The sequence below is a fragment of the Harpia harpyja genome, chromosome 10 (assembly GCF_026419915.1).
Source record: "Harpia harpyja isolate bHarHar1 chromosome 10, bHarHar1 primary haplotype, whole genome shotgun sequence".
NCBI lineage: Eukaryota > Metazoa > Chordata > Aves > Accipitriformes > Accipitridae > Harpia > Harpia harpyja.
In genome coordinates this window covers 41391121-41418903 of record NC_068949.1, presented here as the reverse complement: position 1 = coordinate 41418903, position 27783 = coordinate 41391121, and the positions used below count along the sequence as shown (strand labels likewise).

The following is a 27783-nucleotide window of genomic DNA, read 5'->3' as shown; positions in this document are numbered from 1 at the left end:
CTCCACCACTCCAGCTGCAACGGCTCTGTACAATACCTTGCTGCAGTCAGCTCAGCAGCATCCACGGGGTCAACATTTCCATACGCCGCAGAAACAGCTAAGGGTTGCTCAGAAGGATCGAGGGGAGAAGCCAACTGTATATCATCACCTGGCCCAGGAGGGCTGTGGAGAGAAGAGACATGGAAAAAGGCAGCCTTAGAGGTCTGAGTTATTGCAAAACTATTGTCATTTGGCTGTCTGAACCCCTGTACTTTAGCACACGTATGCTAACTTGTGTGTTAGGGAACGCAGCGAAAGTTGGCGGTTTTAATACAAGTTGCTTTTGTGGACAGCTCTACTGTTCCCACCGGCCTGAAGTCACTGGATATCGTCTGTGTTACAACTGCAGGAGCAATGAGATAATACAATCCAACAGCATATTAACCCCATTTTATGATTTTAAAAAGCAAACAAGAAAACAAACTACTGCTTAAACAAGAGAAACGGCAAGACTTCCTTGCTCAGAAACCACGTAACACACAGGGAGCTCCAGTCCGGCTTTCACCTGCCACGGAGCTGCACAGGTGCTCATCGGTGGGAGCACAGTCAGACAAGGGTGTCCCTGGCATTGCAGGGAGCACACGCAGGGAGACAGCCAGCTTTGTCCCATACCCGGTGAAAGCTGGGTGCTGCCGAGTACTAAGTGGCTAAAAGAAAACAATTTGGAAACACATCCTTGAATCAATAAGGAAAGGAGCCTCACTGAAGAAGTGGGTTTCGTTTGTTTTTAACAAAGACACCAAACCATAGGAACCCCCTGAAAACAATGTTTTTGTTGCTTACTTCCACCTGACTTTCCCATGTGGCCACCCAGAGATCAGGGCCCTGGAAGTGTCAGTTCTCCCCAGAACTCACTGAAATCCTTAGGTTTTTGTAAAACATAAAACGTGACCTTTAATTGGGGTTCCAATTGCACATCTGCAGATTCACCCAACTGGCTCGGTTTTGAGGTGCCGCTTTTCTGAACACCCTTCTGTTCATGTCGTTTCCAGTACTACCAAGTGAATACAACCCTGTACACAGATGGATGGTACCTTACGCAGACAGATTTGAGCAGAGGTGTATAAACTTAAAACTCTCACTCCGTCAGCTTTAACATTTTACAATTACTTCCTCACCTAACTGCAAATCCAATGGATCAGTATGATTCTCTATCATAGTCTAATTTTGGTTCAAAGAACATAACAAGAAGTTAAACTGCACTATAATAATGTCAATATTATTCTGGTAACTTCACACTTCATGTGTCTTATCTAAAGGATTCTGTAAAGTAACATGTTCATTTGGGAATAATCATTTGTCAAGATTGTTTTCTCATTTTTTTATTTTATTTTTAATTAATTACACCTGTGATCCTTTATAAGCCAGTGTTTTTGCTTTTCATTTCTAGTGTTTTCACAGCATCATTCCGACTCGGTCCACTTCGTTTGTCCATGGCATCCCTGGCAAGCCCAGTGACGTTCTCTCCTCTGTTACACCAACACTTAACAAGAGCAGGGTTAAGCCACTGCACCGAGTGCAGTTCTTAGATGACAGCCTAGAACATTTGATTATTTTTTAAACTTAAAATATTACGTTTATCTAATTACAATACTAAGCAATTAACTGTCCACATGTTCTCTGGTTTAACCACACCTGAGGGCTCAGCCTGTTGCAGGAAGCTTTGAGCTAAGACATTTACAAGTTCTAAAGTCCTTTAGCTTATTAGCATAAAAAGACAGGTTTCCACTCACGGTTAAGAGTTGCATATACTTCCAGCACAAACCGGGGTGCCCCCTCTGCTTTGCCTTAAAACGAGTGTTTAGAAAGCAGATCTTGACAACAGGACATTGCAACTTCTTTGTTATATACATAAGGAGTCAAACGCAGATGGGCAGATCTTGTTCTGGCTACTGACAGAGCACTAAGGGTCTTTCCTGTGAACACACAGAAAGTACAGCACAAGCCAAAACTGCAACTGAAGCTGTTGTACTGGTGTACCCCAATCTGGCGAGAAGCGCAGTGTTCGCCTGCCGCCATTCACATCTGCTGTACCACCAACTCCCAGGCTGCGATTTTCAGACATTCTATGGCCAACGTAACTTGAAACTCAGGCTTGGGGAGGTGATGGCAAAACTGCTCCTTGCTAAGCCACCTTGCTCTGTGCAGCACAAACAATGAAGTTATCTGAAAGCTGCTCAAACTAGTTCCACAACTGACATTCCTGGGCATCACAACTGCCTTCGCCTTGCAGGCGCCAGCCACCAGGTCCCTGCTGTAAGTCCTCTGCAGCAACCAGCCTTTTAGGCCAATTTGTTTCAAGAATCGAGCTCTGTAGAAAGGCCACGAGCTTTTTCCATTCCATTGCCCGAGTTCTGGGTCAAGTCTGGAAGAGGATTTACTTAAAATGACTTCCAAATTCAACTTATGACAAGCATGACTGAAATACTTTTCAAAGGAAAATACCTCACAGTTTAACAAGCAGTTGCTTACTAACAGCTGCAGCGAGCACACTAAATTCAGCCCAAAGACCAAGGGGTTCAGTCTGTTATTAGTGTGTCACAAGTGAAAGATGTTGCTCATCAAGTGTCCTTAGGCTCTTGAGTTTCATAATTTCACTTTTAAGGCCTCTACTTATCCTTGAAAAGAGATTTTCCAAGTCACTGTTAGAAGGCAGATACGCAAATAGCAAGTTTCAGACAAAGCTTGATCCATACTTGTCATTAAATGAATGAGAAATAACTGCATAAACCTATGTAATTTCTTCTGTTTAAACATAGGAGGTCTGACCTCTGGCTATGTAAGAAGCTTTCAAACCAAGGCAGGAAATGTATTTAAAATCTGTAAAAAAGCACAGCTTTACGCACACAGACACAGAGGCAAGCAGGGTCAGGTCCTCGGCGCCAACCTTGCGAACACAGCGAGCACTAGGTGCTCTGGTGGGTCCGTTTGTTGCTCTCCTACTGACATCGGTGAGATGCAAACCCTAAAACCCCCATTTCATACTAAAGTTTTAAAATGTTTTGACACTGGTGCTGGAGACAGAAGGCAGCTACGGGTCTTGGCATTTTCTCCCTGTCCATGTTTTTCCAATCAGGAGAGCTGGATGTGGCTCCCTTTGAACAGTCAACAACAGCTCCAAGTTTGCTCCAAGTTTACTCCAAGGGAAACCAATATGCATTTCAAGCCCTGCTATCTCCTAGTCCCAAACATTTGGTTGCTTTTAATGAGATAACGGTAAGATTTATAGATCCTGCTCTTACTCCAGAAATCTCTGGAAAATGGCACCAACAACCACAAGGCAGGACTGAGCTCTCAGCACTCTCATCACCCGCTATTTCATTTTCTTCAAGAAACAAGATGTTGCTCACTGGGTACAGCAAGGCTGATAAGACAAAAGCCTCTAGATTTCATACTTGGCTTTGTAATAACTTGAGCCAAACAGGCAACTTTTTGAGCCTCAGTTTACACACGCATAAGAAAAAATACTAGAAATAGCAAATTCTCTCAATAAGTTCTTACATGGCAGTTCTTTGCAAGGGAAAGAGATCTAGCAGCACCTACATCAGTTCAAATTCTTTCATTGGAACACATTGTACCTCGCAAAATTTCATCCACTTTATTAATTCCTTCCTTCACAATATTCATTTTTACCTTCTCATACTTTATTTTGTAGCTTATCATCTCATACATTAGCCACATTCATTGAAATAAACTTCAGGTATAGAAAATCCAACACTAACCTGCTATAGTAACACTATGCACCTTTGGTATTTCTGTTCCATGTATTTTCATGATTATTGGGACTCCTGCCAATATGATTTAGCAGAGTAGGAGGTAAGAAGCTATTAAGAAGCTATTTCTCAGATCAGAAATCAACATTACTGGTATCAGAAACCAAAACTAATCTTGCTGAGGAAACAACTCAGAAGTGCTTCGTAAGATACCAGCACAGGATTAAAAACAAACAAAACCCTCTTCCCCCCACCCACCCCCACCCCGTACTACTTCTTGTGAGGTAATTTAAGACCAATTTAAATATTAACAGAATTTTAGGAAAAATAGGAGATGCTAAGATTGAAACGGAAAGTCTGGTTTTATTTCCCAATGAACTAAGGAGACATCCATACAACCAAATGATGTCCCCACAGGGTGAGTCCATATGCCAGCAACAGTTTTAAAAGCTCAGACACAGCAATGACTGGGGGTCACCAGTTACTTTTGCTGGTCACTATGCATAGATATAGCCAAGGTTTTACTTTTACCAGCTAAACATATACTTAGAGTCAAAAGTTCAAGTTTTGGGAAATATGCTGCCTTTTGTAAATGCAACAAAGAATTACTTATGCATTTAAATATGTGATTTTGGAAAAATCTCTCCGATTCCTTCCGTACTCTGAAGGAGAAACTATGCCTTAAGTGCCTCGCATCAGCACTTTGTATTTACACTGCAAGCCCTTCTGCGCGCCTCAGCCAGGCTGAGTCCTGCTGAGCTGGGCGCTGTACAAACATAGTAATGAAGGTATCCAAGAGATGAACTGGTATGTGTTAATTAAACAAATAAAATCACTGTCATACAGGGGACACGTGAGTTTGATGTACAGTACTGTGCATGGCAGCATTTCTTCTACACTTACGGAAAAAAGATATTGCCACCAACATACCAGAACTGGCTCCTGGGGGAATTATTCCAGTGTTTGAGATTTACATGCTCTTCCTCTGAGCCAGACTCGAGCGATCAGCAGAACAGGTCTGGATGCTGGGTGACCACGTTCAGAGCACCTAGGAAGAGCCAGCCCACCACAGCTTGGGCAGCACCTGAGTCACGCCTGTCCCCAAGGAAGGGAACTGTCATCATCCTGGCAGAGCAACAGGAACCAGCTGCATCTCCCAAAGGCTGCGGGCTGGCTGCAGTCCATGCGGGAACGCACGACTGCCCGGCTCCGGACACAAGGCTGTGCTTACAGCAACAAGGGAGTCCCTTCTCTTACTGCAAATTTCCATACTAAGAAAGTAAGAAAGGAAAACAAATGCAGAAACTGCATTCTGGAGAAATGAAAGCATCTTTTAAAAGACTTCCTGAAGGCAACACCCCACCTATGAAAAGCAACCCTAGAAACCCAGGTGCACAGCAGCTGGCAATCCCTGCAGGTAACTCCAAATTACCCGGCCAAGCAGGATGATAGTGCTATCGCTGTCAGGCAATCCATGCACGTGATGATGGAGAGTAAGTCTCAGAAGCCATACTTTTCTGGCAGTGCTTGTGGAAATCCTGACAAGATAGATAAGTTATCTTGGCAGGGGATGGTGTTTAGTCACACATTACCTGAGGGCCTGGACTTCCTCTCTCACTCAACCAACCCTTCTTGCTTAGAGGTCCCTTAATTTTTGTAACACGTGTATCCAGATTGATCATTGGTGTAATTAGTCATAACCATGACATAGAAAAAAATAATTTTGGTTTTTTGCCCGACTATTCTACATTACTGTGGTCGCATTAAAACCTAAAAGTTACGGTGAGTTATTACATTAAACAAACAAATACAATTATTTTAGATTAAAAGACTTAAGGGGACCGAAACACGTGTTAGAGTATTACCTCCTTCACAAGCTAAAAGAGGGACAACAGAAAGCCACATTAAAGTGTTAGAAGTATAAATCGTGCCTGCACAGAATGAATAAGCATATTTGCTGTAATAAGTGTCAACCATTATAAAAAGCCCATAACGTCACCACCGTGCTTTTAGAGCCTCTGAAGGGCTCTCAGTCACGTCCTGATGTCCTTGCTGCAGAATTCAAAAGTTTCCAAATTCCAGCTAGTAAACCTGAACCAGAAGTTTCCCAGCGCGACCAACACCCCCCCTCTCCTCCCGCCAAGCCTCCTCACCCGCTGACACTCCGGCCGAGCAGAAACCCAACCACAAGCCATGGCAGAAGCCACAAAACCATCCAGTCTCTTCCTTGGAGGTACGGACAGTTAATCCTCTCCCAGAGCTGGAGGCAGCGCTGGGTGAGCAGGAGAGCATTTTACTCGGTAGAAGTGTTACTTTCCGAAAAGTTGTTCAAAGGAAAAAAAAAAGGAGGGGGAAAAAGTGCAATAATCTTTTGAGAGAGAGAAAAGCAGCGGTAAACAACAGCTAACTTTTAATTTCTGATACAGGCTGTAACTGCACGTTGCTTTTGTTATTCCCTTGGCTAACCTTCCCCTCGCAAGTGTCTACTTACCAAGGCCAGAAAATAATCACCAGCTTTGCTATTCTCAGTCATCCTCGGTTCCAACACAACAGCCCGCAACAGGCCCTCAGTTTAACACGAATTCCCTTTACTTCCACCATCCCGGGTCGGCAACAGCAGCTCTTGCCCCACGCCAAACCCGACCCCCCCCCCCCCCCGAGCCGCGGCAGCTTGGGAGAGAGCTGGAGCTTTACAAAAAAAAAAAAAAAAAAAAAAAACCAAAACAGGCCGATGAGTTAGGAGCCTGGAGCTGCTTCTCGGAGGCTCCTCCCATGAGGCTCCCTGAGGAAAGGCCGCAGCCACCGAGCCTGCCGCGCCCCGCGTCCTCCCCCGCCGGGGTCGGATGCCTCCGGGGCGGCGGCTGCCGCCCCGGAGGCATCCGACCCCGGCGGGGGAGGACGCGGGGCGCACCCCGGTGCCGGAGCGCTGGAAGCTAAACCGAGGTGGAGAGACACACGCACGCACACACACATAGAGGACCCCGCATGCTGCCCCAAAGCCGTGTCTCCCACGTGGGTTTTGTTCTTTTTTTTTTTTCCCTTCTGGTTTTGCGGTGGAATTTCTTCCAGGACTTTTTGAGTCATGACAAGCCGATGGCTGCTCGGAGTTTCCATCTGCTGCGGGTGGGGGGGGATGTGGACGGATTAAATTACGACGTATGTAACCCTTAAAGCGTACACAAATACCTCCTAACATTTTAAAAACCGCTGAAGCAGAGCCTTGCTTAATTGGTGGTGGTTGGCAACTTTTTCAAGTTTCAGGATGCAGGAATGATGTTTGGCCCAACATTAAAGGTAATTTTTCTAAAGTTTCAGGATGCAGGAAAAGTTTTTAATAACTTCCACTGAAGCTTTAGTTGTTTATAGCTGTAAATTTAAAACAAACCTTTTTATTGCTACTCTAATTCTTGTGTTAAGTTCCAGCTCCTGAAGTCACACAGGTTTTCTTATAGGTTTCCTTACCTATAAGAAAATGGAGCGGTTTTAATTACTTGTGTGCCCTTATTAATCTCTTAAGTTTCCTATGGGTTTATTACAATACAAAAGAATGGCTTCACAGGTAATTAAGTCTTTGCATTGAGATACACCAAATTGCATATACGAGCTGCCAGCACCCACGGAATTAATTGAGTGTCTACCCAGGGAGATCATTATCATGTATATAACAAGTCATACAATAACTATAGACTAAATGTCTATAATATCTATCCCACAGTAAGACAGCTGGTAGATTCATTGCTTATCAAATGCCCAGTCGAGGTATTTCAGATAAAATGCTGGGGCTACAGTGCCTTAATTTAGCCGAGTTAGTTTCCCAGCTGATCCCGTGTGCATTCTGCCCAAACTCTGGACATTTAACTGTGGTGCCAGCTACGCCTGCTTGGCTGACAAAACTAACATTTCCTCTTCTTCGGAACTCAGTCCAGCTCTTGGCAGGACTGTGCATCTCCTTTTAATGTTAGGGTACAGTAATGATACCACTTGGACCTCTCAAAGCATCAGTTCAGAACTAAGCCTCAGGTGGAAAAGGTATTCATCAATTTTTAAATATTTTTTTTTTGACTCTTGAACTGTTTCTCCTTCTACCCCTTGTTTGATTTTATGAGCAAAAGAACGGAACAGATTTTTGACCAGGTAAATTTGGTGTTACAGGAGACCTTTCTTTCACATCTAGTCTGAAAGCAGATGACAGACATTTCCCCTAGATGTGCTCATTGCTGCTTTTAGCAATTCAGATACCTGTACAGGAAATAGAAGAATATACCAAATGCCCCCCGGAGACCAAATCAGATACTTAATGGATGAAAATGCTGACAAACATGTAGACTACCAACGTCACCTGGGCTGCAAGGTATGGCTTGTCGAGAGGTGAACATCATGTACGTACGGTACAATATGCTGTGGAGATTTCGCTTAGTTGCAGGACTGGGAGCCAGTAGCATCCGCTCTGACAGCAAGAATTAAGGTCAAGCTGAGAGTTTCTAGGGAGAGCAGCTCTCTCATATCCTGCCTCCCAAGCAGCAGGAAACCAGGCATGGAAACGGTTACCGTGATTTCTGGTACAGGTACAGGCATTCAGCCACCCTCTCATTGGGGCGGGGAGAACTAAACTCTTTTGTCATCTGGAAACCATTTCACAAATAGCTTCTGCAGGTATAACAGCCCGGTGCTGGGGGGGGGGGAGACCCCGCAGAGAATAAGATTCATTAAAATAAATTTTTATTTTCTTTGCAAAGAGCATTTCAGTCTGGCGCAAAGCTGTGGACACAAACTAGCTACGTTCCCACTAACAAAACCAAAGTTAGCATTTTTGGAATGAAACGGTCATTTTGCTCAAATAACATATCTCTCCCTGTTTATTCATTAGCCTCTTGCTGTACCAACCCCCTTTCACCTACCGCTAAACAATCTCAACGCACCTTTGTCACAAAAACATTTTCACCTTCCTGCCAGTGCCCTCTACTCCTTAAACATAGGAAAATTGATACGCAGTAACTCCAGGAACACGGTGCTAAGGTGTGCTTGATTATCTGATTTTCCTGTGAGAATTAATTATCCTGCGTTAAGAGAAGGCTTGAGGGAGGAGAGAGGAAACAAGCTGAAAAGCAACAGGAAAACAAGAGATAAGCAACCTCCCAGCAAGGCTGGGGAGACAATTACAGGACAGGGGCTGACTTTCAGGCTGTAGCCTGCAGTGACACGCTGTCTGGCTGAGGCTGGGAGCCCGCAGATCAAAGAGCCGCGAAAGCAAGTGTTGCAAAAGATTTCTCCGGAGGGTCGGAGCTGGATTGGAGCGGTGAGAGCCCTGATGAGAGGGACTCAGCGGCTGGAGACGTCCTGCGGGATGGCCTCGCTGGAGCCCGGGCCCTTCCTTGGCTCCCAGGGAACAGTTAGCCTCAAGGAAAGGCCAGAAAGCATCAGGATGGCTTATACTGGGGGAGGATTGTTGTTGGTTTTTTTTTTAGTGTAGATCCCAAACGTTTTTAAAGAACACCAGTATTTTGCATTTGGGTGAAGGACTTTTATCTTTGCTAGATCTCCACTTTTTCCTTTTCGACATACATATGTGTCCATGAAAATAACATTTACCAAGCTACATGTGCGAAGTTACGTTGCAGTCTTAGGGGTGGACAAAACCCTAAAAGAAATAATCGTCTTTTTAGTTTGGCAATGCTAAGTAGTTCATGCTACAGGTACAATTAAGTTCCTGTAGCAATACTATAGTTACCTGACATTACATAGGTACGTGGTGCTGGAAGGCAGGGCATATATATATACTTCACCCCACCTTCCACATCCCACACCGCTCCTAACTGCGGGACTGACACATGAATAATCTCAGGCGTGCAACATTTTTACCCTATGCTCAGGAAGATGGGAAACTGAATTACAGAAAAATTAAAGGTACTTAAGTTCAGTACCTCCAGAAGTGCTGGATTCCAGGACATCCTTTTAGGTTGCGTTTTCAGAAGTCTAGACTATGACTTGAAAAATGTCATCAGGGACCCCATCCTTCAGCCTGTGCTCCATGGTCATGCTTTAAGGCCGTGGGTGGACACCTGGTGAAAGCTTCTGATGGGGCACCGTACTGCAAGTGGTGACCCATTCTGCCCAGCTCCTGTGAATTCGATCTGAGGGGTTTTCCCATAAATGATGTCACTTTTGCCAAACCAAAGCGCTTGGGGGGAGCGTGGGGAATGAGTCAGCCCTCAAAAAAACTATGAAAAACCCATGAAATTGACTTGGAAAGAATATTACATTAAATAAATGTAAAAAAAAAAACCCAAAACCAAAACAAACAAACCCCCCCCCCACAGACCCACACAGTTTTCCTTTTAAATTTGCATTCTGTTTTTTGAAAATACAGGATGAACTCAGATTAGATTGTCAGGTTTTTCTCTGTAAGCATGAAAACAAGGCTCTTTCTTCTCTAACTCTTTAAACTGAGGTTATCACTAGTCTATCAGCAAATACAAATATTACAACATTTGTGATAAACTTGCAAAAAAGCTGGCAAAACAGCAATGCCTATGTTTGTTCTGAACAATAGGGCTGCATCATGTGACTGATCTTTAAGAAAATCTGCATGTGTGATTTTAAATTGTTCTTTGTGAAAACTTAGTGCCCATTTTTAAGGCCATTTGCAACAAAGAAAACCATATAAATATACTTCAGTTTGTTTAAAATTAAAGAGGGGTTGCTCTTTTGCATTTCCTAATCAGAGGTTCATAGTCATACCCTCTGCAAAACCACAGACCCAATTAGCTGCAGAGCAGCCTGGCTGAGATTATCCAAGCTGCTTCTGTAACAAACACCTGAACTTTATATTTCCACTACGTTCCCCATACAAATTGCCCACAACCGTCATTTGTGGTGGTTGAAATTCAGGTTGTGCAATTCCTAGCAAATTTTAGTGGCCAGGCTTTGGGAGGGCTGTCTCTTTAAATTCCCAGACTTTTACCTTAACCATCTGCTTTGAAAAAAAGGGAAGTTTAATGTTAACCCATAACATTTTGGAGGATCAAAGTGATGGGAACCTGCCATTTCGCAAATTTCCAAATAAGTAAGATCAATTTTTAGAAAACTCTAGGCTAGACTCAAAGCCTCACAAATTCCAGTGAAAATTTCTCTAGCAAACCAAGTTTATTTGGAGTTTCTACCAGAAGAACAAGATTTGAAGAATGCTGCATGCAACAGAAGTTTCATGTACCGTCACAGCATTGAAAAAAAGAAAAAAAGAGAAGATGTGGAAAATCTTGGAGACTTTTAAATATTCAGCAAAACTAACTCTACATTTTGAATCATTTAATGACATTGTTAAGAAGGGGAGATGGGAGTTTTAAGTGTCCATTTATTTACATGACAGCTAAAATTTTTTCCTTAGTTGTTAGAAACTGAGCAATGCATACATACATGCTTTGTGCTTTCATTCCAGGAAACAAATCCAATCTTCTCTGTCTGCTGCAGAGTTATTCTTAGCTGGCTTTGATATTTCTATCAGCTAGGAGAGCATAACAATGTTATCATACTAACAAATTCCAAAGATTTTACATAAGCTCTTGACTGCCTTAAAAAAAAAAAAAAAGGCTTTATTGATTACACCGTTTCATTAGCCAAAGGAGCTAGGAAAAACGGGCTGAAAAAGAATAAAAAAGCAGTTTGATGAGTTTCAGTTTCATGAAGCAAGTGCTCTGCATTTTTCAGAGCATCATTTACAAAGAGAAACCAAGCTTTACAGGTTTGAGGTTGGAAAACACCAGGTAGTTCAGGCCAACAAATCATTTAAATCCTACTTGTCTACATACAGCCTATTTTCCTAATATGATTTTTTATCAGTTGAAACAACTAGACACCCCCCTTATTTAAGCAAAGCAAGGATAACTGGGCGCATAGTGCTCGTAGGATGGTCTGGGTGAAAAAGGATCACAGGACTGCACAGCATTCTCCCTGGCTGATCTGTTAGAGGCTCGAGGCCAAATTCTTTGCTGGTATCCCTCCACTGGCACAGAGATTTTGGCCCAACATTTACTGACTTTAAGGGTAGGCTGCAGTCATAGCCGCCTCTCACACAGCTGTCTTGAAAGGAACATACCAAGAGGTAAAGAAAGTAAATTAGTGAAATCAAATTGGAAACAACCTTGCAGGGTTTTAGGACGCTGTTGGACAGCTGGTTATTTTACTGAGGACCATGGATGAATGGGGCAGGTACTGAACAGGGAGAGTAGGGAAGAGGAAGGATTAAGCCTGGGTGAACAAAGAAGAGTTCATCAGGAAATGCTCAGTCTGGGAGGAGATCCCAAGCACATTTCAGCAAGGAGAACAAGATTAACATAACATACTAGGGCTGCTTCTTGACAACAGCACAGAATGGTGGCACTCAGCATTTCACAGGGACCTTAGAATCCAGAACAATTAAGGCTTTGATTGGAGCAATTAACATTTCTACACTTACTGCAATTTGAGATGAAGAGCTTCTTATAGGCCAAAGAGACTCTACTGTAAGAATTAACCTGTCAAGGTGACTGTAGATGAACAGGCTCAAACAGATCCACATAACAATTTTTGACCTTTCAGAGTACCCAAATGTTAAGGAATAGCAATATCTAAATGAGCCCCACCTGCTATTAGCAATGCACATGTGGGCTTCCATATACCTGGACCAGTATTGATAAGACAGGCTCCAAGGACATCAACATAAAAGATAGCTGGAGGAAAAACAGAAACCAAAGGATGAGGCAAGTACTACAGAGTTCTGGCTCTTCAGACATGTCTCCAGAGGAGTCTCTGTTGAGAAGCACTAGTGCAATGCAAGCATGCCAAGATGCAGAAAAACTGGAAGGACGCCACATCCAAGTCATGAGAATATGCCTGTATCTGTAATTGCTGTTCTCAGAGCTGCCCTCTGTGGGGTTCAAAGCTGGGGCTAATCCTACTTTGCATATCCTATTAGAAACAGGGACAGTGGAACTAGCTCCATGGTATCCAATGTTGCAAGAAGCCAGAAGACACAGGGTTGGAATAGAGAAAATACGGGGATCTGTAGGATATGCAAAAACAATTTTGAGAAAATAGGCAGCTTACTTGGAAGAAGCAAGGTTGACAAATACATCTGGGGAAAGCTAATCAGAAAAAAAAGTAATCTGAAAGTAATTTCTATCTTAATGAAAAAAGATGACAAAAATTGATGCTAAACTGCCTGTCCAGATATTGGACAAAGTATTACAGTGTCCATGCTGGATTTCTTTAGCAAATGCCTGTATTTGATTGAATAAGTGTCATTTATTGAGAAACATAGAAGTATGTGTGAAAAAAGCAGCTCGTGTATCATCCATTCATGTCATTCTGTGTTACAGAATGTTTTCAATGCAGCAAGAAGTACGAGCAATTTGGCAGGACCAGAGATTATTTACTTCTATACTTTTGTGTAGCAGAAGCATACATAAATAAAATAAAAAAATAACCAGCATGGTATCTCTTACCTAGTTTTCCATTGGTATGTGCTTGAGTACAACAGGGCATACTATCAAATCAGCATTTTATAAATACTTTACACTGACTTAGACATTGCCTAAAACAGTGGTCAGTTCAGTCAATGGCATCCATTAGAGTAGATGGCAAAACTCCCTTTCACTTCTTAGAAAGCAATGTGAGATACCCGTTGGGTAAGAGTGAAGTTATCTTAATTTTACTCTTCCATGAGTAGAAAAATACCAAAATTAAATATCACAGACTTCACACAGACAAAATTCCCACAGAACTCCCCATCCAGTTAATTTACTTAAGGACTGCTGGCTGAGCTGCTTGCATCTCCAAAAGCACAACTGTACTAACAGTTGCACCTACTAGGGATAACAATGACAGTAAGATGGGAGGGAAATAAAGAATTCAGATGCAAAGGGAGAAGGGCAGGTGAGACAAATAGCCTGATTAATTTTGTGCATTTCATTTATGTGTAAATCACCTTCAGCTGGTTTTCCCTTTATTTTGTGATCCTGAGTTGTTACACGCCCGACTTAATTTGGAGTTAAAAAACCCAGGGAAATAAGGCAAGCTGCATAATCACTGTTTTGATAAGTTTCCTTTTAACTCCAAACGCTTGTTTTCAGATGCTAACGACACAAAGCCTTAGTGCTCAAAACCCACTTGACTGATCTGAAAAGCAGTTCTACATTCCATACCTCATTCAGCAAGACTGTTAAAATATTTAATACTGTATTTGTTATGCAGACAAAAAAGACCAAGTCTGTATTTACTAAGGAGTGATCGTTCTTTTCAGACTTCCCGAACTTGCCAATTTTTGATGGCAATAGCAAAGCATGAAGCAAATCCAAAAGTATGTCTGGACCTATGCATAGGACATAAAGAATATTTTTCAAGTAGCTTTGCTGATGCTAACTGCTGCAACATACTTCCCATGTAAGAATATTGTTTAGATTTATAAGTGATCTAAGTCAATGCAACAGAACTCTCCATTCTCTAAAAACCAATGGCAGCAATAAGAGAGTGCCTACAATATGGTGCTATAGCTGGGAAAGGGCCCTCCTGGTGGAGTTTCTGGGAGTGTCAAAACTGTTAGGAAACTTGTCCCCAAAGCAGCGCAGTGCCACAGCCTCCTTGCCCTTTACAGCTAGCTTTATGTGCCACTCACATAGTGAGGAGCAGGTCAAGGTACAGCCAGCAAGGAAGGTTCAGGCAGCACAGAGAAAGAACGAGGACCTGCATGAGTACAGCTTTGAAAGCACTGCATCTTGTCTATTGATTTGCATAGACAGGCTGGAATAAGGATTGCTTCTGCAGCATAAGCTCCAGAAGACAACTCAATCTGCAGTAGCACCAGAAGCTCTGGGAACGCCAAGCCTGCACAGTGCCCTCCTGCATTCAAGGCCCGTGAAGGCACTGGGTGTATTGCTTGGCACTGCAGTGAGCACAGCCCACGCTGCTCTGCGCAGCAAACCGGTTCTGCTAAGGGGTGCAGAGGAGAACCTCACCTTACTGCAAAATGAGTGTCATTGCTTGCAGCATGCTTATGGCTCCTTACCCTCTTCCCTCAGTAGCACACCCAGCTCCAAGCCAAGCCTGTGAGCATCTCCGCAACCCTGGAACACCCAAAGGCCTGTAACAAGCTGAGTGTTTTGCCAAACCAACAAATCAACGAATGATGCAATCTGTTCTCTGTACCTTACAGATGCACATCTGGGAATGACTTCACAGCCTGCACTTCAAAAAGCTCCCTTGGCACTTTTTCCAAGAGACAATGGCAGTTTGCATGTCCCAGCCAGCTGAAGTACAGGAAGTTATCAAAGAACTCCACACCACCTCTAAACATCCCTACAATTTTGCCATCATTTCCAGTTTTGTTCCGTGCTCTGCTCAAAACCTGCCATAACCCATGATGCAAACAGGAGCATTTCAGTGGCATAAAGCATAAGGACTCCCTGTACATACATGAACCTCCTTTCTCCCTCCATAAAAGAATGAAAATGAATGCCTGTAGACACTACAAAAGGAGAAAAAAAAACCCTCAAGTCCTGATCTTCCTTTCCAAATAAAACAGCAAAGTGGAGTGGCTGGGTGCCCAATAGTAAGTGGAAGGATGACATTTTGATGCCCAGATGTGGCCATCACAAACACAGGTTTTCAGTCACAGATTTGGTAGAGAGATGGAAATGTCAAACCATCAAAGAAAGGGTTATTTTTAACTCCTTTTCAGTGCTGACAGACAGGTTTGCCAAAATCCAACCTTTCCCTATTTCTGCTAATAGCACAGCCGTACTTCCACAAGAAAGTGGGGCTAATGCTTCAGCCACCGCCTCCTTTCCAAAAATAATTGTCCTTTTTACTGAAGATTTGAAGGGAAGATTTTGGTGCTATACTACTGCCTTCAGACATAAAGGCTCTTCTTACTAGTTGACCACTGTCCCACTCCTAAAGGAGGTGGGGGCAGGAGTCACTGCACACAGTTCTTGGATCTACTGTTCATCACAAGTCCACCCTCCTACCAGTGCCATAGCCACGAAGGAAAGAAACTCCTCTGCTTCCTCTACAGGAAGAAATCCTAACAAGGATTTAAGAGTCAGATCACACAACTTTGGCCCCTCATCCACATTTCAGTGGGGTTTCAACATAAGAGATCTTGTAAGAGATGAAGCTATACAGAAGCAGTGGAGGGGGGAGAAAACAATGCTGAAATAATTCAGAACATGCCGTTTCCTTCTCCTAAATATAATATGCTTCTTACTACTATGTATTTTGAGAGCTGAGGAGGATTCTTTCTCCCTGGAGTTCTTCCCATCAGGCCCAAATGCCCACAGTCAGCTCTTAAAAATGTGCACCTTTTTTGCATGGCTGTAGTAGTTTATCCTCTGTAAGGATTATAGGGCAATAAACAACTGGAAACCACTCTGCAGCAACAAGTGTTGTGACCAGAGTACACAGGGTATGGGCTACAGCTTAAAATTCAACTATACAAAGCCAGTTTTAAGCTCAGAGGAAAAAACTGTGTTGGACCCGCTGAAGACAGACCAGCCAGCTCAACTAATGCTTTCTACTTCTTTTTTGCATTATACATGCATATTCCTCTAAGAAACGAGCCTGATCAAAAGCAGAGACTCCTCTCTACCTCTGAGAGTCCCCAGTGTTTAAGTCTGCAATACCGCAATCGCGTATGGCTCTGCACGCAGTATCTCCTGCGTGCGTATGCACACTTGGTATGTGTGTGACACCACTTACAGCTGCAGTCCAAAAGTAGCAGCTGCCTGTTGATACAAACCCTCACGCTGGAAAAACAGGTGATAATGAATTCTTAAAGCATATGCAAGTATTAAGCAACTACTCCACGAATTGCCAGCAGCTGTTTCAAGAACCCTGCCCTGCTTGCCACAGGTATTTATTTAAAGTATGATACCCACCCTGATATAAAACACATGTGTAGACATATGCATGTACTGCCCCATAGTCCCTCAAGGCTTCTGAACCAGGCCATGCCAGCAATTTGTTTGGTAATTTCAAAGCTACCCACTATGAAGCTTCCCATCATATAAAGGGAAACAAAAAGAAAGGAAAGGAGCTAGAGAGAAATAACAGGGTCTAATTGTCTTGTCATTTTATAGACAGATCCTTAAAGACAAAGTCATATAGCTGTTCAGACTTCCAATACTTCTAATATTCTCATAATGTACATTTTACTCACACAATTAGATCATATTCAGTCCCTGTCCCAGACTCACATACAACAGGAGGAACTCCCCCACATTTTCACAACAGAAATACTTCAGCTATTTTCACTTACAATATGGTTTTATCATTTTAACCTTTAAGGAATGTGGCACTGAAACATTTTCTCTCCTTATTCAGTTAGTATCATCTAATTTCTTGGTAATACGTATAAAGATTCCATCTATGCAGACTATTCATTGATGTTGTCTGAAATAGGTCAGCTTTTCACTGTACCCTTCTGCTCTGCTGCTGTCTCTTAGCAGTTACAGCTATAGCTGCCTCCTCCGGTATGGGAAGGAGAGGGTCAGCCTGCAAGAAAGTTGCTGAGGTTACACAGGAAGCAGTGACATGACTAGATAAAGGGAAAGCACCTGTTCTAAGATCATAATTCTTTTGAATTAACTGCACATCAAACTGAGAATTCAGACAGCAAAGTAGAAACTCACAAACAAAAAGTCTTAACTTTATTAAAGCAGTTACTGCTAAGTTTGGAAAATAAAAAAGCCAACAACTCTTAGGCTCCACAAATCCCAGCTAAGAAGAATTCACATCTGAAACAACTCCGTGTCATTAGAAACACTGAATAACACAGTGATCAAAGGCACTGTCAATACAATTATATTATACAGGAGGATAAGTGGGAGGCCTAGACAACTAACAGTGTGAGTAATTGGGTTATACTGTAGGCTTGTTTTTAAATACTGCAATCCACCATGTGAATGCTGTAGGTCTCATTTAACTGGGTCACCAAAACTGAGGCAAAAGCCTGCTAACTTAAGGCTAGGAAGTGCTATCTGTTTGCCTAACTTTAGGCTATGAGATGTGAACACTGGGAAGCATAAACAAATCCACACAGGTAAGGGCAGGAATCTGTACCAGCAGATGGAACAGGTAAGAACTGTGCTCCTCAGCTTTTAGGACCCCTCTGCCCTTACAAATTATTTCAAATTTCTTTCACATAGTCTACATTTAGAAGCAACATAAATTTAATAGAAATTTAAGAACAGCGTAAGTGCCATGCCCTCCCAAACTGCCCAGACAATGGGTATCCGCCTTGAAAATTGTATCCCTATCAAGCCCCAGGGTCCTGACAACCATTTCACATAGTAATTTAAAGTAAATACCTTTCAGTAGGTAATCCTGCTACAGCCATGTCTTGGAGTTCATTGAGGTCAATGTTCTTAGGCTCAGTTAATGCAAGCGGTGATAGCTTTCTTTTGGCATCCTGAAGTGAGCTTTCATGTTCTGAATTCATCTTGCTCCGCTGATTTTCAGCAACAGTGAGATCTGTACATGCAGATTGCTCACCCTGCTCCATCACAGGAACGGTTGGAGAGTGATTTTTGTACGGGTCTGTCTCCTGCTCCTCAGTGCTTGTGTTTATAGCTAAGTCACCCTCACCACTGACTAACATCCTTGCAGTACCTGTTTCGGGGATGTCTCCAGCTTTTTCGTTACCTGCCTTTGCTGTGCCTAACACTATGTCATTGTTCTCTTTTACATCTCCCTCAGTCATATTGCTAGATTCTAGTTTAGAGTCAGTTTGCAAGCAATCATCCTGGCTTACTTCGTTTTTTAAGTAAGCTATGAAACCATGCACGGTCACTTTCTTTTCTTGCTGTGCATCTTGTGAATTTTCCAATGTTTCCAAGCATTTCCTGTTTACTGGATCATTCTTTATCATCTGCATGTCATTCTGAGACTTAATGTCATGCATAAAATTGCTGCGAATGTGTGTCTCCTGATTTTCCCCAGGTGACACAGTAAAATTGTCTGTCAACTTTTCATGATTGTAAGATCCTCCCGGGACAAGTGTTGAAGCTGCCATGTCAGAGATGCTCTTGGCAATGTCTGGATCACTGTACTCACTTTTCTCCTGTTCATTTGGCTTAGGATCCTGGCACTGTTCAGTAGGAAGACTTACATCCTCTTCAGATGAAACTGGTTCTGCATTACACTCTGTAATTAAGTTATTTCCCTCTGCGGTAGCAGCATCTTCTAAGTCCCTCTTCTGTGCATTGCCTATAGAGATAACAGCTACAGTGGGCTGTTGCTTACTGTCAGAATATGCAGGGAAGTTCTCAGCTGCTGCCCCATCAAATGAAGCCGGTCCTTGCTTCTTTATCTCTAAGCTTATTAGCGATTCAGGATCAACGCCACTAGCACACATGCCTTCCTTTCTTTCCATCTCACTCCTCTCTGGATGCTCAGTGGTTTTGTCTGGCTTGTGCAGATTTTCCAGAGCACATTCAGCAGGTGTAGTGCCATCCAACCTAGGGACCACTTCTGAACAGCTACTGGGCTGCCTATTTTTCTCAGTGTCCTGGTGACTTGCTGGTGGCAGCTCTGCCACTGTGCTTTCTTGTTGCAGAGATTTGCCCTTGGCAGCTTTGCAGGAAGCCTCAGTAGCTAAAGACCACTCTTGCCCCTCTGCTTCTGAGGTGCCCTCGGAAGCTCCTTTGCTCGTCTTATTTGATTCTGAAAAGTTCTCAGCACCGCACGGTTCTGCTGTATCCTTGGCCACTGGACTCTGCTTGAAGCCTGCATGGTTTTCAGACAAAAGTTGGGGTAATTCAGCACACAGTGTGCTGTGGACAGTTTTTTTAAATATCTGGCTGATATGCTCCCTGAAGTCTGGGAGGCTGGAGCCAATGTCCAGAGAGCTGCAAGTCAGAGCCTCATGCTCCCTTCCAGAGTTCTCTGCAGACTGCTCGGAAATACTGATCTCTGCCCTGGTTATGTTATTATTCTCTTTTGAAAGCTCTTCCATTTTTTCTGAATTCCCAGGTTTCTCTAAGATCTTACTGTACTTGTCATCTACGCAGATATTGGTTGCAATTTCCTCATTACAGCCTTCTTGTTTACCAACAGATGAAAGGCTCAGCAGCTTCCCTTCTAGAGTAGGGAGAGCTAAAACAGACTCTGCTGAACTGTCACTTTGCTGTTCTTTGAAGTTTACCTCACTTTTTGTTTCTTTGGATTTAATTGCAGATACCTCTTTCTTCGGCTTCTCAGAATTGAATTGTGATAAGTTTCCAGTACTCTGCCCCACATTTAAAGTCTCTAGCAGGGCTAAACTTCTGTCTCCATCACCCTGAAAACTTTGGTCTGGAACATCTTTTTCATTCACACGCATACTCCCCGCAGAGCTGTTTTCTGAATTTGCTGTTTTACCTGTGCTTACCCTGGGTGAAGGACCTAAGTGCACAGGCACCTGAGAACCTGCAGCAATCTGCAAATTAGAGTTACCTTCTAAGGCATTTTGGCATGCTACAAATTCCAGCTCATTATTTAGTAATTCCCCCCCAGTACCATTGTTCATATTGTTTCCAGGTTGCTGGCTAGGATGGCTGAGTGCAGAGGTCTGTGTCGAGAGGGCTGTAAAATTTGCTTGACAATAACCAGGCTCCTCTGGTGTCTTTTGAATGCAGCTGGATTTATGTGACTTATCAGTGGGAATTACTTCCTCATGTGCCTGTAACGGTGAAGGAGATCCTTGTGCCTCTGGACTTTTATCACTTTTCATGTTGCTTGTTTCTGCGACAGAAGCACTGTTCTCACAACTTATCTCCATGTTTCCATCTTTCCGGATGATTTCCAAATCAGCAGTCAGACCTTCAATCTTTTCTGAATTTTTTGCCATTAATGGCATTTTCCCTTGAGTTTCTGGATGAGATATTTGAGGATCATTTTTCTCAGAATTATCAGAAGTATGTGCTATTTCTGTATCACTTGGCAAAGCCTGTGATATGTTAGTGGCACTTGCTGAATTCTGCGTCCCTGGAAGAGCGTTTATAGCAGCAGCATGGCTTTCACCAGTATTATCCTTTATCCTGCATACGCTGCCTGGCTGTTCATTCTTGTCAGATTCTTTAGAAAATGTATCGCTATGACATGCTGCTTCATGCTGACTAGCTGAGATCAAAGAATTATTATCCTGCTCGGGCTTGTGCGAGTTTTGCTTACTGCGGCAGTTTTCTTCTGCCTTGAGATCAGTTTTGTTTTGCTCGTTGCAATCTTGCAGATTAAGCATGGTCACACCAGAAGTATTTTGCCCATGTTTGCTGCTGCACATATCCTCTGACACCACAGCACTGCTTTTATCCTTGTCCTTTTCTTTTGCTGTGTCAGAGTCACATTGGATCGGTGCTGTACCTAGCACAGAACGGTCTTTATTAAGGTTGTTTGAAATGTTTAGAGGTATTTCTGGTATGTTGCTGTGATTATTTAGGTCCAATGGCCGTTCAGGTTTTAGAGCCCCTTCTTTGTGTTCCTGATCATCTGCTCTTGTGACAGTTGTCAGACTGCTTTGCTGCTTCTGTTGTTCAAGTCCTGTATTTGAAATCCAGTCACTGTCACTAGCAACAGACACTGACTTCTCCATTTGTTCTGCTTGTGGAAGAGCAGTTGGAACATCTGCATTTTCCTGCAATTCTCTGACACTGCCCTCCAGGGTCTCTGAAGAGCTGCACGTGTCACTCTCAGAGGGACAGTTGTTTTCACTGACGGGGCTGTCACCCCCTTCCTCCACATGAACTTGCTGAGGAGTGAGTCCTGAAGTACCGACTGCAGCTTGGGAGCCTTCTGAACAAGCCAACTGCGTATTTCTGTGACTTGCTGCAGCCACTTGCTCCAGCTGAGCTTGCACCAGCACATCCGATTTGCAGTCACTTTTCAGCGCCAAATCTTTGTCCTCCTTCACCGCAGTTTGGTGTTTCTCCTGTTGAATACTCTCATTTTCTTTACCATTCACGGCACTGCTTTGTGCAGCTGCAGCTGCAGCTGCAGGTCCTTGTTCTGGATCGCTGTGAGGAACTTCAGTGATGTGACCGTTCTGTTCTTTGGTTTCCGAAACCTGTGAGGCCTCCTCAGTTTGTACAGCCATGCGATCCGTAGTCCCTGCCAATTCATTTAAGCGCTGGAGCTTGAGTTCCGATTTGGACATTTTTGCACTTTCTTCTGACTTGCTATAGCTCTCAGGCTTTTCTTGACTCTCGGTTTTGCATTCAGATTCCAACACAGATTCTCTAGCAAAAGCCTTTTCCCAGGACTCATCCTGCTTACTCTGCTTAATATTATTGTTCTCAGAATGGAGGAGCGGTGAACTGTGTGCACTGGCTAAACAAACCTTTTCAGTCCCGTTACAGCCTGGCTGGCCCGAAGTTTTGTCTCTTGCCTCAGTGTTAAAGCAATCAAAACTCAGTGGGCATTCCTCCCTTGGAAACTGTGGTGAAGCCACGAGCTTATTCTCCAGGTCATCTGTGGCAGCTGTTTTGTCTTCACTCATTTGCTGTTCAGGTTTACAACCAAGAGACTGTGAATTGTCTTCGGGTGATTTAAAGTTACTGTCTAAATACAGAGGCTTTCCCCCAGCTTCTTCCCCTAGGTCACCCGCTGAAGTCTTTTCACAAAGACTGAATTCTTCAGGATTGTGTCCCAAGTGGGTATTCCCCATGTCCTGGTGGTGGCTACTAACAGAGTTCAATAGTTGTCTTTCTGCCCCACTTGACCCCTCAGGTAATTCACTGGTTTCTGTCACTTGTGCCTCCTCTGTTCTGATTTCATTTTTTTCTCCTGTTACACCCGCTACGGTTTCTTTTTGATTCAGCTCTGTGGATCTGCTCAGAGAAGTACTTAATGCATATTCTTCCTGTAATATTCTTTTATCTACAAGGGAATTTTCCTTGGTGGGATTGATAATGCTTTCTGTTTCAGAAAGTGTGGTGCTTTCTCCAGACACATCATCAGCTTTTATAATTTCATTGCTACTGGCTTCATCTTTTGGGCTTTCAGTTGTGACAGCTGATTTTTGTTCTTCCTTTTGCTTAAACGATAAAGGCACACTGACATGCTCGGCACTAACAAGCTCATCCTCCTTTTGAAGCTCTCTTTGAAAAACGGGTTCAGTTTTTTCAGAGGCTGTTTTCACTGCTTCACTCCTCATTGGATCTTGAGAGTCATTTCCAGGCACATATTCCCTCGAAGGCTCTTCAGGCTTTGGTACCAGGAAGAGACTTGGAGGGTTAGAAGGCAAATCTGACATTAAAGTACAGGCTTCTGATTGCTCCTCTTTGCTTCCAGATAGAGCTAGATTTGCCTCATCCTCTTTAGCTGTTGTTACAGCCTCCGTTTGTAGATTACAAACTTCGCTGATCTCAGTGGAGTCCTGAGCATCCACAATTGCTCCAAATTTTTCACTGTCTGAGCCTCCTGTTGCTGGATAATTTAGGATTAAGGTTTCCTTTTTCATTAGCAGACCCTCTCCACCATCTGTGTTCTGTCTACCTTGCTGCATTACAGTCTGCGGCTGACCTACTTCCAAAACTCCTCGCTCCTGCTTGGCCTCCTGAGCAGTAAAATAATCTGCTTCTTTACCCTGGGGAAACATGCTGACATGTGGTTCCCTCATGCCACCCAGCTGTTCACTCTGCCAGAGTGATCCTAATTCACTCAAACTCATTTGTGCTACTCCTTGCGTTTCTGTAATTGCTGCAGGAGGGCTGGGCTCCAGGCTTGGGTTTCTGGGATCATTCTCACTGTTTTTCATAGAAGCAGCAGCAATATCGTAACATTTTGGGCCTCTGTCCACAGATATGGCATGTGCTGTTCCCTCTTCTTTGTCATTCAGTGGACCTGGTGATGGCACTGCTTCATTGCAATTTGAGGTTGGTAACTTGTCATTGCTTCTTGTAAGATCCGCTGTGACATGTTCCTCGGCACAGTCTGCAAAAGGCATTGAGATAGGCAGACTTCTCTCTCTTGCTTCTGCAGCCCGCGTTAAGAAATCAGAGCCTGTTTGTCCTCCATGTTCTTGGAAGATACTGTTCTGTCCTGTCACCTCTGAAGACACCATGCTTGAATTTGGATTGGATAAATCTTCAGCACTGTAGCTACTGATGCCTTCATTACTGATGCTGCCAACAATGGAAATGTTTATTTGTTTCATGTCAATAAAGAAGCAAAGAATATGAAGCAAATGAAGCAAAGAACAAAAACAATTTGTGCCACTGATGTTTCATAGCCATGCAGTACATGCATTGAGAAGCTGATAATCTGCTTTTAGGAGCCAAACCATCGGACACACATTACAGTGATATAAATGCTCATTAGTCTGGAAAATATGTCCCCAGTTTTACCTGACAGCCACCATGCTCATGGCATGCATTTTAACCATTCCAAAATCTGTCTTAAGCGTGGGGAGAGGGGACACACATCTAACAGACCAAGGGAGCAACATGGGAAAAAGTGGCAAAAATACTGAAAAAAACCATGAGTAGCTCAAGGAAAGGTTTTTAATTTCTGTTTCTATGAGACTACTTTGTGCATAGCTAAAGGCCATGCAATCCACAGTAACTGCCGTTGTATGGCTATACTTTTATTGCAGATTAAGAAGGGCCCATCTGTTGAATATTTTCTTCAACTAATCAGCACAGTTGATTCTCACCAAAAAGTCAAAGGTCTCACCCTGCCGAAGGACATTGCCATACAATGACACACGCCCTATGAGGTCATTTTATTGCACTGTTTGATTTCAGTGCATATAAGCTATAACCATTTGTATGATCTCTCTCCCCACCCAGCAAAGATAAGATAGAGTAAATGGAAGCAGAGACAATGTGGGTACACTAACTGCAGAGAAGTAAAGTTATTTTTAATATTTTTCATGTGCACTGTGTGGACCTCAGTTTCTGCACTTAGGTTCGTAGGTGATGAAATAGATTAACCTTATCCTCTCCTTCACCTCCCTGGGAAGCCTGGGCATATTTTCATTGCCTTAGGGAACATGGAGTGAAATATCAATTCAAAACTGAACGTAGAATTGTACCTAGGAGCAAGGGGCGTCATTTACTTAACATCTCTCGCCCCTGCCCCCTCCCATCCAAAGCAAGATATACAGGCAAGACGTTGTCACATGCTCAGAAGTCAGTGTGACAGCATTGTGCTCTAGTTCCATAACTGCACAGAGAGAGGTCATTCGTGGTGAGCCCATCACTGGAGTTTTGCCACAGCTTAGCAGTAACAGGCTGCATTTCAGAAATTCAAAGTGCCCTACAGACTGGAGTTATAAAAGCTGCTTAAAACACCTTCTGTAAGGCCAAACATAGATTGGATTTTAAGTAATCTCCAGAAATCTGAGAAGCCTCTCTCCCCTTCTCTGCCCAAGTTTTATGCACAAAATACTTGACTGAAAAGTGAGTCAGTGACCAGCTCTCAGGTCCCTCCAGTTTAGGTCTGTGTTTAGGTGCCCCTTCAGTAACCATTGAAGCAGCATCGAAGCCCCATGCTCTTGTGCTGTGCTACAGTGCACAAAATGCAATTCCAGGTGGGGTCAAAACCCCTCCTTATACTGAGGACTGCCCAATGCAACAACTAATTTCTTTATGAGAGGGCTGCATGTAAAACTGAATATAAGTCCATCTTAGATCCTAAAAACTTTCTTCAGAGTCACTGCAGTGGAAAATTAACTAGTCATTAAAGACCTATTGAAATTTGCCTATATTAAGGGTAAGCCTCAAATCCAAGGTAAAATATCTGTAACATACAACTCGTATATAGTTTATACACGTTTCAGCTATGCTTGGCATCAGTTTGAACATTTAATTTATAACACCAATACCTTTTATTTAAACTTCTAAAAATTGTTTTGCCCAAAGGAATTTTTCTTTTCCTAGCACACTGAAAACACCTATCCATATAAAACTTACTGACACTGGGAACGACAGAGACGGCAATGCAATATTTGGTATCTGCTGGATCACTGACAGCATGGGGCATGATGGGACATGAATAAACAACAAGAAGATGCCAGGAGGCTTTCCCTAAGGAAGGAATAGACTTTACCATTTGACATTAATTTTGCACTCAGGGAAGAGGAGGGGCAGAAACTACAACACTGCATTGGGGAGGGGATGGAAAAATGGAAGTCGATTGCCATTCCAGCTTTTCGTTCGTTTTGCAGGTTTATCTTCTTACTGATTAAATTGCTCATTAGCAGTTGTGTGCCCAGGGTTCTTCAACCTGGAAGCATGCTCCTGTCAGAGGTGTGGTGGTCAGGGGAAGAACGAACATGGGTGGAGGTTGGGGGGGAGAAGCCCTCTAACCTCTATGAAACTGAGCATTGGAAAAAGTAGAAAACACCACCTACAGTTACTGTTTCTCTTTATCCCTTATCTTTAACCTCTGATTCTTTACTCATTGTTAATCCCACCTGCCAACTGAGTTGTGGAAAGCATGGTAATAAATCTGGGATCGAAATGTTGGTACTGTTCATCATACAGGCCATACAACATTACATATTTATATCATTAAATATAATTTATATCATACATCATTATATATTTGCATTTTACAGATTTCGGCTGACTGAAATTTCTCTGAGACCTTTGCAGACATGACTTCTTTGTTACATTAGACTTCTATGTGCAGCTATCAAATATGAAACAGTTCCAAACATGTCTGAAGTGGTTAAATTTTCTTGAATACAATTGCTAAACCCATGAACTATCTACTGCCATGCTGGTAGCAACTTTGTAAACCTGTGACTTAGCAGGTTCAAGGGCAGATGACAGTCCCATGACCTACGTCCCTAGACGTAAAGCTATTCAGCATTACGAATCAACTACAACAATTTTGCTGGTGTTTGATAATGCTGAAAACTTGTTCATTTTACCCAGGAGTAGATGAAGGAATTGGGACAACTTTGTAATTAATGTACGCTGAACAGAATTAAAATGACAATGCTGGCATATGCTGTGATAGCAACTTAAACTATCACTTTTTAGAATGAAATAGTACACATTCATCATCTGTGCTACTGCAGCTTGCTTCAATGTTTTATTCAGGACATAACATAGAATTGAACAGTTCGAGTTTTCAATCATAATAAGATACGTCCAGACTGACCTCTTTGGATATCTCCATTTATGTTTCTCCTTCTGATGTAGGTAACAAGGACAACTATATAGGGAACATATCCTACATATCCTTTTCATTTTTTGTAATCTTGCTTTTCTGTCTGCAAGACACTGCTGGGGTTAGACAAACATCTGTGAGGAATGACTTAAGCACAGTTGATCCTGCAGGGCAGAAGGATGGACTAGATGACCTCTTAGGGTCACACCTAGTCCCATTATCTTCCACTCTTTTTAAGGGGAATAACACTACAGGGAAATGACACCACATGCTGAAGATAATTCCCCTGAGTAAAACCCAATCTACATGAAAATGTACTAGCAATCAATAATTACCTGCAGGGAGCATGTATTTTCAGACAACCCATTCAATGCAATCAACATGAAGCTATAACCCTAAAAGCTGGTTTTTTTAAATACAGGAAAACAAAATGTGTTCTCTTTTGTGGTTACTTGATCTCTTTTGTTTGTAATCTGAACTAGCTTGATATTATTAAGGGAAAGTTTCATTCATATTTAAAACAAAACATGCAGATGACAAAGCATGAAAGAACATTAGAGTTCCTCATAGTTTGTGTTGAACTTAACGCAGAAAGAATAATTTTGCTAGGAATAATTGCTGTATGTAATGGATATGTTAAAAAAAAAGAAAATGCAGTCATACAACGACCTAGGTGCATATGTAACTTGAAATATCCAAGTGCCCCACCGCACTCAAGAGTGATCAAAGGGAACTTTTCCCTTGTCTTAGAAGTTAAGCACACAATTAAGGATTTGCAAGTTCAAGGCCCTAACATACTGACCATCTGAATGCTATCCTTCCAGTTACAACATCAAATAACAATGAGTTAAATCTTTGTATGTCTAAAATGTTTGTTTTGCATAAATAATTACTGAGAAATTGC

At 42.7% G+C, this 27783-nt stretch overlaps 1 protein-coding gene across 11 annotated transcripts in view; it reads right to left on the bottom strand.

Moving 5' to 3' along the window:
- TACC2 (transforming acidic coiled-coil containing protein 2) overlaps positions 1-27783 on the bottom strand; it is a 155498-nt gene that overhangs the window by 91761 nt on the left and 35954 nt on the right. For 10 of the 11 annotated variants that reach the window (XM_052798555.1, XM_052798557.1, XM_052798561.1 and 7 more), the window contains 2 exons: positions 18092-23881; positions 37-162 (listed from right to left, as the gene is read on the bottom strand). In XM_052798555.1, the coding sequence (XP_052654515.1) occupies positions 37-162; positions 18092-23881 (5916 nt within the window). The remainder of the gene's footprint in view (positions 1-36; positions 163-18091; positions 23882-27783) is intronic. The other variant, XM_052798563.1, reaches the window with a different exon arrangement.